The 13,081-nt window shown below is 41.1% G+C and overlaps 1 protein-coding gene across 1 annotated transcript; it reads left to right on the plus strand.

Annotated features, from left to right (window-relative positions):
• Positions 1-513: 513 nt before the first annotated feature.
• Positions 514-6,530, plus strand: LRRC14B (leucine rich repeat containing 14B). Its single transcript, XM_034410865.3, has 2 exons — positions 514-1,450; positions 3,350-6,530. Exons 1-2 carry the CDS (start codon positions 546-548, stop codon positions 3,993-3,995), a joined length of 1,551 nt encoding a protein of 516 aa, XP_034266756.2. The 5' UTR covers positions 514-545; the 3' UTR covers positions 3,996-6,530.
• The last annotated feature ends 6,551 nt before the right edge of the window (positions 6,531-13,081 follow it).

The raw sequence follows: 13,081 nt of genomic DNA on the forward strand, positions 1-13,081 counted from the left end.
TGGAAATGAACCACTAGACTCGGTGCACATTGATTTGCTTCAACAAATCTTGTGTTCTTTGTTGCATGATGTGATGAATTTTAAGTCTTTAGATAAAAATCATTAAACACCTCAGTAAATACATATTTACCTCACCTTTCCTAGTGGTTTTATTTTATGACTAGGTGAATTAATGGTTTCAAAATGTCGTATTGTTTTATATAGTGCAAATATTCATTTTGGAAGCTGTCTTTGGGAAGTCGAACAGAATTATCTTTAACAAGGTGACTGAAAATATTTTTAAGGAAATACCAACTATAAGTCTGACTTTGCTCTCGTTCACAAAAGATTATGCAAATGACCCCCTGCGAAACTAACTCAGGAGTTAAAGTTGTCAGATGTATGTCTGATACCAAAATAGTCGCTTAAATTTAGCATGTGATGTGACTGTTGCCTTCCCAGATCCTCCCAAACGCCACCACAGCAGCTGCAGCTAAAAATAGAAGATGATAAGAGAGAGGGTCAGAAAACAGATCCCGAGTAACTGACAGAATCACAAAGCAGCCATGTACTCGCTACGGTTTCTGAGTGCTGAAGTTTTGGTATCCAAGGGGCAGTTGGTAAGACAGAACCTGAGCCATCTTGCCCACAACCTCTTCCCTCTTCTTTTTAAGGCAAGCTACTTACAGGAGCAAGTGGAGGTGATTCATGACCTGGTGGAGAACTGGCCACTGGCCGAATTCAATATTGGAAAGTTACTGGGAAAGACAGCTGATCACCCAGAAGACATCAGTAACCGAGCCTGTTCTCTGTGCCTGGCCAGCTGCCTAGCTGGTTTGAAGGACTATGTTTTGAATTGCTCATCACCCTACGCGAAACGACTCAAAACAGTGGACTTAACAGGCATAAAGGATGTTGAAGTTCAGCTCTGCCCTTGTAGAAAAGCAATGGGACGGTGGGCCCGGACAGAGCTGCTCTCAAGGACCTGCTATGATCTGCTGGTGAACATGCAAAACTTGCCCTTCCTTCCGGATGTGTTTGAGGTCTCAGTGGATGTCTTTGCCGACATCTTTGTTACTGAACGAAGCTATGAGGTAGTTGTCCAGGCCTTGCTAATGAGATGTCACTGCCCACTCAAAATCCGCTGCAAAGCCTTCCGAGTGGACAATCTGGCTCTAAGGAAGCTCTTCTACATCATAAAGCTTACAGAGCCTTCTTCCCTGGGCAAGTTTGAAGTAGTTCACAATGTTAGGCTCCATATGGAACATTTGCAAGTGCTTTTTAATAACGTCCAGTTTCCTAAATTGGCATCGTTCACACTGCCAGCTGGGACCTTTGATGTGAGAAGGTTCACACCAGAAGATGAAGCCATTCTTTCAGGAATTGGGGAAAAGATGAGCCAAATGACTCAGCTGACAGAGCTGAGCCTGGCATTTTCCATCCTCACCGGACGGCTCCGTAAACTGCTCAGGTAATGCGTTCCAGATTGCTTTTGCTGGTGAGTCAAAGTGCCCAGCAGTTGGAAATGCATGAAGAAAGGATGAGGTATCACTGCAACTACTCTTGCTGGGAGGAAGGCATGGTGATGGAGAACAGCAATTGTATGTTGCTTTTTAATTGATAATAAGTCACTTACTCACCAGGATGGTTCCATTTTATTCCTTTCCTTTCCTTTCCTTTTATTAGACTTCTATACCGCCCTTCTCCCGAAGGACTCAGGGCGGTGTTCAGCCATATTAAAACACATAAAATTTACAAAATTTAAAAACCATTAAAATCAAATATACAAAAATTTGGCCCACAAATTAAAAACTAACATACACCCATTAAAATTCATATTCATATTAGGCCAGCCCAGCTTTTTGAAACAAGAGGGTCTTCAGGGCGCGGCGAAAGGTGCGCAGGTCGGGGATCATTCCAGTCTTTCTTGGAAAGGAATTGAATCTGACAGAAACCAGCTGGCTCAAATTGTCTCCTAGACACTCTAGCTAAGAGAAATGAACTCAGATTTTCAGTGGCTCAAGCCAATGTTTAATAAGAGACCAATGAAATGCTCCCATGGGGATTTCTGGATAAAATATTCTGCTGAAAGGTTTTCAGCCTGCAATATATGAGACATTTTATACTTTGGGGTTAATAGTTAATAGTTCTGAGCAGTAGGTATCCAGTGGGTACAGATTACACTACTATGAGCAACAGTGCCTTTTCCAATTCTGTGATTGTTTTACCCTTTCCTTTGGTTTACAGAACATATTTATATATCTTTACTGAAAAGGAATTATGTCTGGCTTAATTCCATGTGTGTAAGACTGATCTGTAATCATGATTTTAAAAATGTAGCAGTTTGGGGGAAAATTTTATTGGGATTTGATCAAATCCTAAATGATAAACCAAAGGAAAGTCTCTTTCTATACAAAGTATAGAAGTATATGAAAATAATATCTCAATTGTAATTTGCTATAAAAACAGGTTTCTACTACTGTAGAAGATCTAATTTTTTATCCCAAAACTATATTGGGGGCATTTTCTGAGCCAACAATCAATAATATTTATAATTAAAAAAATATATGGGAACCTCATGTCTGTGGCTTGATAGGCATTGCTAGATTTTGGGGAAGGGAAAGTATCTGTGTTCAGTAAATGTTATATTATTAGAGCTTTGTGTCAGCTCATTGACTGTCAGACATCTTCATTTGGTCATGAAGAACCCTGAATCAATATTTTGATCAATTTTGTGGGCACTCTAAATAATTTGGTATATCATATCCTGGTTCGACCTCTCCACTGTTCAGCCCTACTCTTTCTGGAATACTTGAAAATAAAGTGTCTCAGCCTCAATACAAATGTTCTGTTTACATCTCGACTCTGTGTGAATGGAAACTAATTTATTTCTACTTTCTTCTTCCTGTACTTCAATCAGCCACCAATCTATATGAGGACTTTTCCTCTTATCCCATGGCTGCTAAATTTGCTCAGAGTCTTTGATGAGGAACTTTATTAAAAGCCTCTTGAAATGCCAAATAAACAAGGTCTGGCAAATGAATCGCATCCACTTACTTGATGAAACTTTCAAATGTCTCTAAAAAATTAGTGAGGCAGAAATTACCTTTGCATAAACCATAGTAAAGAATTAGCAAGATGTTGCCATATGCCCAGATGACCATTCTATTTTTTAATACTACTTTTCCACCAATTTACTTAGCTAGGTGATCTATACTTTCCTGGACCCCTTTAAAAAAATTGACGTTAGAGCCATTTGCCATTCTTATGTTACAGAGGCTAGTCTATGCATGTTTATTTATCTTGTTTTTAAAAGCTGTAGAATGGATTAGTACAATTATTGGATTTGTGGTTTTATTGAACTTTCCAGTCCTTTGAAGACACCGCTGAAAATGCTGGATGTTTCTAACTGTTTGCTGAACCATCTTGACATGGCTTATTTAGCCAATAGCCTGCATTCTGAGAACCTAGAAACTCTTGATATCAGTGGACACGATGTGGCTGATTTGTACCCATCAACCTTCTTCAAACTCCTGAACCATTCCTCTTATACACTGAAAAGTCTCACACTTGAGGAATGCAACATTCAGGACATTCATATCAACATGCTGATTTTAGGATTGGTTCCTTGTCGGAAATTAGAGGAGCTGAAGTTCCTTGGAAATCCTCTATCTTCTCGAGCCTTGAAATGCCTTTTTAATATTTTCATTGATTTTCCAAGGCTGAAATATATTGAATTTCCAGTTCCGAGAGATTGCTATGCAAACAACATCAGTTACCCAATTGGTGAAAGTGATCTTTCGAAATTTGACCACCAGAAATATGAGAGAATAGTCGAAGAACTTCACATGATTTTATTGCAAGCAAAACGAGAAGACATCAAGGCTTCTACTCCCCTCTATGGAGGGTATGATGCTGCAATACAGGAAACAGGAAACGAACTGGGAATTTCTTTGTTAAAGTCATTCCAAGATGCCCTACAAAATTTCACCGTGGCCCTTAAGGAAATGAGTTGAAGTTTGAAGCTGAACAAGTACATGCAAACGAAATATGAGCACATATGGAGAATTGAAAATCGGTCCCCGGCCCGGTTGCCACCTCATCAGAGGCTTTTTTTTTTTAACTTTTAAAAGCATTTTTTCTACAACCTCTCCAGCTGAAGAGGTGGTTAAAAAATGCTTTGAAAAGCCTCTGACGATCCCAGCTGAGTTGCCTGATCGGCAGAGGCTTTTCAAAGCATTTTTTTCTGCAACCTCTTAAGGTTTTAAAAGTAAAAAAAAAAAAAAATTGGCCACGCCCACCCAGTCACATTACCCTCCACCAAGCAAGCCACACCCACAAAATAAGCCACGCCCACAGAACCGGTACTAAAAAAATTTAGAACCCACCCCTAATTATGGAGAATTAACAAGTATATTAATCTTAATATTTAAATATAAATAAATAAATATTGAAATGAGTTTTTCTCTTAGAATTCTTATTTTTCTACTTACCGGTAGCTTCTTATTCGCTAGCACTTTATCTGCCAGATTCTGAACCAAAAAGGGAAATACAGGCAGTTGTCAAATTACAACAATTCATTTAGTGACCCTTCAAAGTTACAATGGCACTGAAAAAAGAGACTTATGACCGTTCTTAACACTTACGACCTTTGCAGCATCCCCATGGTCACATGATCAAAATTCAGATGCTTGGCAACTGACTCACATTTATGACCGTTGCTGTGTTCCAGGGTCATGTGATCCCCTTTTGTGACCTTCTGATGAGCAAAGTCAATGGGGAATCCAGATTCACTTAACAACCATGTTACTAATTTAACAAATGAAATGATTTACTTAACAATTTTGGCAAGAAAAGTCATAAAATGATTTTTTATGACTCTGGGCAAACTCACTTAACAAATGTCTCACTTAGCAACATAAATTTTGGGCTCAACTGTGGTCGTAACTTGAGGACTACCTGTACAATCGATGGATTTTCCTCATCCACTGGGGAAAACCTTACTCCTGAACTGTAACAACAGGTGGGCCTTGACAACGTAAAAATGAGGTACTCCCATTCTCCCTCCTCATCTTTGGGAAGGAGGAATGGAAAGTACAGGTAGTCTTTGACTTACAACAATTCGTTTAGTGAAAGTTACAATGGCACCTCAAAAAACTGATGACCCTTTGTCACACATATGACTGTTGCAGTAGCCCCAGGATCAAAATTTGGCCCCTTGATAACTCATAATTGTATATTTATGATGGTTGCAGTGTCCCAGGACCATGTGTTCATATTTTGCGACCTTCTGACAAGCAAAGTCAATGGGGAAGGCAGGTTTACTTAACAACCGTGTTACTAATTAACCCACTGCAGTGATTCATTTAACAACTCTCACAAGAAAGGTTGTAAAATAGGGCAAAACTCATTTAACAACTCTCTTGGTTAGTAATGCAAATTTTGGGCTCAGGTTCTGGTGGTAATTCGAGGACTATCCGTCATCCCATAAGGGGAAGGAGGAACAGAAAGGGAGAGAGACCCTACCCAAAATACAGAAAGAGCAAAATTTGCTGATCAGGGGAAAGAGTTTGTCAAGGGTGACTTCAGTATCACTCCTTTTCCTTTTCCTCCCTGCCTGTCTGGGGATTATAGGTTAGCTTCACTCACAGCACTCTAATACACAGTACAAGGTCTGTACAGAGTCCTCACAGAAGCTCTAGCACAGTATTTTCCAAGCCTGACAACTTTAGAAAGTATGAAGAACACTGCTCTGCACCAGAGTGGGTAACCTGAAACCCCAGGTCGCTTGAGGTCTCCAACTTGGCTAATGTTTTTCCCCCCCTGCATTCATCAAGACTCTGTTTAATTTCTGAAAATCAAGTGGAGAATTTCCCACTATTGTGAAAGTAGTAGTGTAATGTAAGCCCTGGATAGCATGATATGTGCATTAAAAGACTAAAAAAAAAAAAAAAAAAATCCTTTCTAAAGGATTTTAGAAGGGGAAATCCTTCTAAATCCTAGAAATTTTTTTCTAGGAGGGAAAATCTGGTTTAGCCAGCATGTCAGGTACAGATTATAGTGCTGCCTTATTTGACCTTTGACCCTCCCCAAAATATACAGTGGAATGTGTCCTTCCTACCACCACCCCTTTAAAAAAGATTTCCAAACTTTTAAGCAACAGTGCCAAGGAAGCCCTATAGACTAGATATAAATCTTTGATCCAAAGCATCTTATGTTCAATCAGGAAAACCAGAATGCAGAAGATGAGAAGAAGGAGGCGGGGGAGCTGCTGCAGGGGAGCTAATGAACTGTTAATATCTCAAATAATGCTAAGTTCCAGAGAAACAAAATGTTTTTTCCAGGTTTAAAGTACCTTGCTTATATCTTACAAAATGTGTGTTTGAATCAATTCCTTTTGAACAAAGGGAACATTATTCTTAATTATGCCTTTAATCACTTTCTTAACAAAAAACACTGCATATGAAGCAGGTCACCCTGTACAGGGATCTGATTTTAAACTGCATTGTTCTCTGAGTCATCATTTAATCCTGAATAAAGTCATAGACATATGTTATGGCTCATTGACTATGTAGTGCATAAGCATACAAACACACATACAGCAGTGGAAGTAGAATTTAGTGTGGACACCAGATGAAAACAGAGATTATTGGTTCACCTTCCATAATCAAAAGTAATATCCAGATGAGGAGAAATGAACTCTGATTGTTCAGCTTTTATTTTTAGTATATTACTTTTCCATAAGGATGTTATGTCTGAGGTTCCTTCACATCCATTCCAAATGGAAACTTTCCAATTCTTTATCTCACCACTTTTTCAGATACTTTCCTTTTTACATTTTATTCACTAAGTAACTATCTGCCAACGTTTTACATCCCCGAACTTCGTCACTACTTTTAACTAATAGCACTTCTGATCTTATAGAGCAGTGGTCTCCAACGTTTGCAGCTTGGCAGCCCAGCTGGGGATAGGGAGAGGGGAACTGGGCTGCACGAGCAGTGGCCAGGGCATGCATGCACATGTGTGCATCTGCACAGCTTCACTCATGCAAGAGAGAAGAGAAGACTTTAGAGCCGTGATGGCGAAGCTATGGCATGCGTGCCACAGGTGGCATGTGGAGCCAAATCAGTGGGCACATGAGCTCAGCTCTGGTGCGCATGTGCACGCCAGCCAGCCAGCTGATTTTTGGGTCTTCTAGGTCCCACCAGAAGTTGGCAAACGGGCTGTTTCCAGCCTCCAGAAGGGCTCTGGAGGGGTGGGGAAGGCCATTTTCGCCTTCCCCAGGTTCCTAGAAAGGCTCTGGAGCCTGGGGAGAGCGAAAAACGGCCCTACCGGGCCCACCATGCCATTGCATGCCAAAAAATGGGGGGAGCGTGGGGGGTCACGTACGCATGTGTGGGGGCGGGGTGCATAGAATTATGGGTATGGGCATTCACGCATGCGTGCGACCCCCCCCCACTCCCTCCGCTTTTGGCACGCGATGGCAAAAAGTTTAGCCATCACTGCTTTAGAGCATGGTTTTGCAGTCCTTCAGGCTTCTCAATGCCAAAAGCTTTTGCAAAGGGACAGAAAGCCTGAAGTAGTGTGAGATTGCACCCCCAAAGACTTTTGTTCATTTGCAAGAGCTTTTGGCGGAGAGGAGAGAAGCCTTTGGGGCAGTCTTGTGTCCCTTCAGACTCACCGAGGCTGTCCGATGCTCCAAAATTGGATCAGGTGTCCACTGGGCAACCTTGGTGAGTCAGCAAAGCTGAGCAGGGCACGCTCGTCCCACCCAGCTTCTGCTCTCACCGTTTTGCTTTTGGAGCATCGGGTGCAGGCAGCTTGGCAGCCCAGCTGGTGTAGGGGGAGAGGGGAACTGGGTTGTGTGAGCAGCGGGCCAGTGTGCACGGGCACGCAGCTCCATTCACACAAGAGAGAAGAGTGGATTCTCACATGGTCCGGGGCCGAATAGGCCATGGCCCAGTAGTGGGTCGCACCCCGGAGGTTGGGGACCCCTGCTATAGAGTACTACATTTTCACCCTAGACCTGGGATTCTCAGCCTTGACAAGTTTAAGATACAAGTTGTCTGGAGAACAAGGAAGCTGGCTGGAGAATTCTGGGAGTTGGAGTCTACGCATCTTAAAGTTGTCAGAGTTGAGAAACACTACTGCAGATCCACCCTATTAGAAATCTGATTTGTGTAGATCTGAAACTCTTCATTTCCTCTTAACCTTTGCCCTACTACCACAGGTGAGTGTTGCTTTTATTTGGAGAAAATTCAGTATTAGATGTGATGCTCATATAGAGAAAGACATTAGGGGAATTGGAATTATTATTCTCTGGATAAATAGTATTTTCCAGCTATTGTTCCAGGAATTGAGTTACTTTTATCACAGAAACAGTTGATTTTCACACTTGATTAGACTGTAAAGTCAGCACTAGTGAGCTATTGATTTTGCAATTATGAGCTTGTAGTTTTAGACTAAATAACTAAAGCATTACAAATTGAATCTAAGGATGCATACCATGTAATTTAATGCAGACACAAAATGTAATTTAAAAAGAATCTTGTATTACACCTTGATTTAACTTTGATGGAGTCAACTAAAGCAACATATGCTTGCTTCAGTAGTCAGATTAGGCTTTTGTGGTTTACACTAATGCAAAATGCCTTGCTTTACAATATTGTTTGGAAAAAAAATAGCATTCTTGTGAATGTTACAAGGTTGAATTATGGGAAGGAAGACTTACCATGTAACAATGACATCATCTTCACTTATACCGGGGGTGTCAAACTTGCATTGTCATGGCGTGATGTATCATGACTTTTTCTCCCTTCGCTACACCAGGCCTGGGTGTGGCCAGCACATGACGCATCCGGCCACGGGCTGTGAGTTTGACACCCTGACTTATACATACTTGTGTAGGTATTACATTGGTTACAGACAGGAGTGAAATCCAGCAGGTTCTGACAGGTTCTGGAGAACAGGTAGCGGACATTTTGAGCAGTTCGGAGAACCGACAGTGGAAATTTTGAATAGTTCGGAGAACCGGCAAATACCACCTCTGGCTGGCCCAGAATGGGATGGGAATGGAGATTTTGCAATACCCTTCCCCCAGGAGTGGGGAGGGAATGGGGATTTTGCAGCATCCTTCCCCTGCCACACCCACCAAGCCACACCAAACCACGCCCACCAAGCCACGCCCACAGAACTAGTAGTAAAAAAATTTGAATTTCACCACAGGTTACAGGGTTTATGAGAGAAGTTCAATAATGGCTTTCTGAATGGATATCTGCAGGTACCCCTTTCTTGCAAATTTTAGTGAACATTTGCTGCACTGTATGGAATCCTGGAAATATTTAGGTATGCCTTCAGATGAATGTTAGTTTCTGGCCAGATCTATCCAGCCATTGTGCTCCAGTGTTGTGTGAATAGAGGATACATGTTAACAGATTTCTAATTTGCTGTTTTTAGCATGTGAAGGAGAAAGATGGGCTGGTCAGTAATGATTTTTGTATTTAAAATAATCTGAGAAGTTTCTGCTGCATCCAGATCCTGGAACTCCTGGTATGCTGACCTTTCAAATCAAAAAACAAAATTCTGCTGTATGTATTTACTACCGGTATGTATAAATCTGTCAAATTCCACTGCCCTTTGTTCAGATGTACAACATAAAGCAACATGTTGAAATACAGCAAGTTTATTTGTTTACATATTTGATTGATTGAAATGTTTCCTTCTTTGTCCAGAATCATATTTATGGCTAACTCCAAACTTTTCTGTTATAAGGGAATTGTATTCCTAGTTTAACTATATGTCAGATCTACAATTCTAAGGATTTCCCATCAGCACGAATAATGGGAATTTTGGGGATTGCATTCTGAACATATTTTGAGCATGCCAAATTGGGGAAGTCTGATGTACAACCTCCATGTTATCCCTTTAAAAAAAAGAGGAAGTACTTAGTTCTTAGATTTTATTTCATCAATGAAATAGTGTAGCCTCAGATATTATACTGAATGATAGTTTCAAAGTTCAGAAGATATTTTTTTGCTGTGCATTTAACATGCCAGTTTGAAGATTATGCATATATTTTTAAAAAAGATACAACACCAAATCTCAGGTAGATAAGTAAACCCATCAGACTGAACTGAGAAAGCACAAAGTAATTACTAATAATGGAACATCTGCTTCTTCAACCTGCTCATCGGTGAAAATGTTATTGATATCAATCTACACTTTTCATTTCCTTAATGGATATTGATTGTCCTAAGAGATTGTATTTAGCAGCATTTAAAGGGCAACTGGGTCATAATCTACCGCAGTAGTAGACCAAGTGACAATCAGGAAGTGCAGAGTTCAGATCATGCCTCTGCTGGTGTTAAAACTATGCCCATCATATTAGGATTTAAACCACTGTTAGTCTTATATCTAATCTGAGGATAATGAAATGATTTATTGGGATCTAATAATGTGTGTGAAGTTTAGGATATTCTTAGAGAGCCACCACATTGCCAAGCAGAAAGAGAGACGTGCCAAAGTGGATATATTCTGTCTATGCAGTCTTACAGCTCAGCAGTCCAAGACTTAATCTTTGCCAGAGAAACAGTTGTGGCCTCTAAAATATTCATTCATTCATTCATTATATTGCCATCCATCTCACACACCTCTCCAATAGCCAGGTTTAATATGTGAAAGAGAGGAGAAGGGAAAGGAGATGCCCAGCCTGCTTAGACAAACTTCTAACAGAAATATGCCATTAAAGAGGAAACCTACATCACAGGGAACTGAACAGCAATGAAGGAGGAATACCCTGAGGGATATCAGTAGTACAGACAGTGTAGAAAATAGCCTTTTGAAGGGCAGTGAGAAGAACTACAGTATTACCAAGCTAAGGATCAGACAAGCATGCCTTCAGCCCATTCCAAGAAACTAATTTAAGAAAATGTCCCATACAGGCCCCTCCCAAATTCACACAAAAATAAGGAGGAGGGAAGCACCTTCCCATTTGCATTATTCTGTGACTAGAGCTGTTCTAATAAAAGTAGTTTCAGGCCTATATGTCATTGGTTTCTTGGTTTGATCAGCCCTGTAAGGCTGACAGAAGAAGCATTTGAACTTCATGCTCTGTTGCACTTTAACATTGAATGAGCTATAGAATTCCAGCAAAGCTATCCAATTTTCATCATAAAAGTTCTTATAAATCTAATCTGAGCTCATCTAAGCACCAAGCTAAAGAGCAAAGCTGGACAACATTCAGTTGTTATTCTGCAGAACATTCTGTGTGTCTTTCCAATTCCTGAACGACTTGAGCAACTGCATGGGGCCACTTCTTCTGATTTTAAAAACATACTTTTTCGTTAATAGAAGTATATGGAAGATACCTCAGTCTTGCCATCATGGTTCTGCTTCATAATGGATTGGGCATCTATGGAAACAATAACTTGTAACAGAAGTAAAGGAGGAATTGGATTTCTGAAATGCCCCCAGAAACCTTAAAAGCATTCTTGCAAATAAGCCATCATCACCATCCAGTGGATATTCTTTGATCAGACAGCCTAAACTTGTCTCTTTGAAGTGCAGGTATCTCCCTAGGATTAGCAAGTTCATTTTTTATTTATCAATATTTTGAATTTATATGCAGCCTTTCTTATTACATACAACACATTGTCCCATTAAATCTAGGTATATCCTTTGGGGCAGTTTTGGCATAAACCGATCTCTGTTTAGTATTATGGCAAGAGATATGTAGGCCTAGTTGCAATGACCATCCTGCAGTTCCATTACTAGTTGGCATCTACAACATATACATCTCCCCTCTCCCTCTCTTCAACCCAACTTTTCTCATTTTTTAAAAAAGATTCAATTGCTTTCTAACATTTGTGGCTAAAACAAAAATGTTTAATTTAGAAACATACCGGTAAGTCACTGGTTCATAAAAGTAAAGGTCAAGATTTCCCTATTCAGTCATGTTCATCTCCATTTTTGTCATGATAAAATGCCTAACTACTATGTCTCCCTGATCACCCGGACCTTCAAGGGTTAACTAACCACATATCCCATAATCCTTATAACCACTCCTTACCTCTTAACCCCTCCTCCTGGGTACAAAAGGTCCAACCGCATGGTCCACAGGACATTCCAGATGTATACCTGAAAGAGAAAGGTACAAGGTCAGTGACCTCCAGTACCAATAGATCAATAATAAAACTACAGAAAAGAATTGGAGTCTGTCTCTGAGTTATTGGGCTAGATCCAGCTTATAACAAAATGGTAGCAGAGGATGGTTGCCCATAACTCCAGACAATGACTGAACCCAACACCTACCCTGAAGAAACAAACAGAGCACAGACCAGAGCTCTTACCAAGAAGATGGCTGAGAAGCTTGCAACCGAAGCCACAGCCATGGAGGAGACAGAAGCTGGAAGCGAGCAGGACTCCAGCCTGGACTCACAATCAGATGAAGAGGGGCCATCCAAGGAGATCACCGCCCCGGAAGAAGAAACAGCACAGAAAATGAACAAATTCAAACTCTCCATCCTGAAACTGATGGAGGCAAGCAGCGACAAAGAAAACCTCATCGCGGACCTTCAAAGCCTCTTCGAGCAACAAGAAGCAGCGATTGAGGCCCCAAAGAGCACCGAGAAAGAAAAGCCAGCAAAAAAGGGTAAGCCACCCCAACCTGATGATCCTGAGCCGGCAGAACCCATTTCCGTGCCCCCTTCCCGGCGGCCATCTTGGGACGAGCACCAGCCAATGGGAAGCCAGGATTTGAATCCCTTGGCGTGAAAATGCCCAAACCCCGAAACAGACGAGGGGGACTCAGAAAGCGACTACGAAGAGCCCAGCTCTGAAAGCGACCACGAAGAGACCACAATAATAAAAAAAAAAACGCCTACCAATCTTGAATTGCAAAAGGCAATCGAGACCATCACCGCTGCCCTAGGCTCCGCTTTCGAGCCTCCCGCGGCACTCAATAAACCAAAGAAAAATCCTGGAAAGCACAAGAAGGCCAGGACAACCAACAAAAACCGGGCAACCGAGTCACAGTCAACTAAAAACGCCGCACACACCAACAACCGGCACAAAAGACCGCCCACCTGCAGGAAAAATCAACCGC

Source organism: Pantherophis guttatus, chromosome 2 (genome assembly GCF_059756535.1).
Source record: "Pantherophis guttatus breed Tessera chromosome 2, ASM5975653v1, whole genome shotgun sequence".
In the NCBI taxonomy this organism is placed as follows: Eukaryota; Metazoa; Chordata; class Lepidosauria; order Squamata; family Colubridae; genus Pantherophis; species Pantherophis guttatus.

Coding starts and splice junctions, on each gene's coding strand:
- LRRC14B (XM_034410865.3), top strand. CDS start 546: ATGTACTCGCTACGGTTTCTGAGTGCTGAAGTTTTGGTATCCAAGGGG. Junction 1,451..3,349: donor CGGCTCCGTAAACTGCTCAG/GTAATGCGTTCC, acceptor TGAACTTTCCAG/TCCTTTGAAGACACCGCTGA.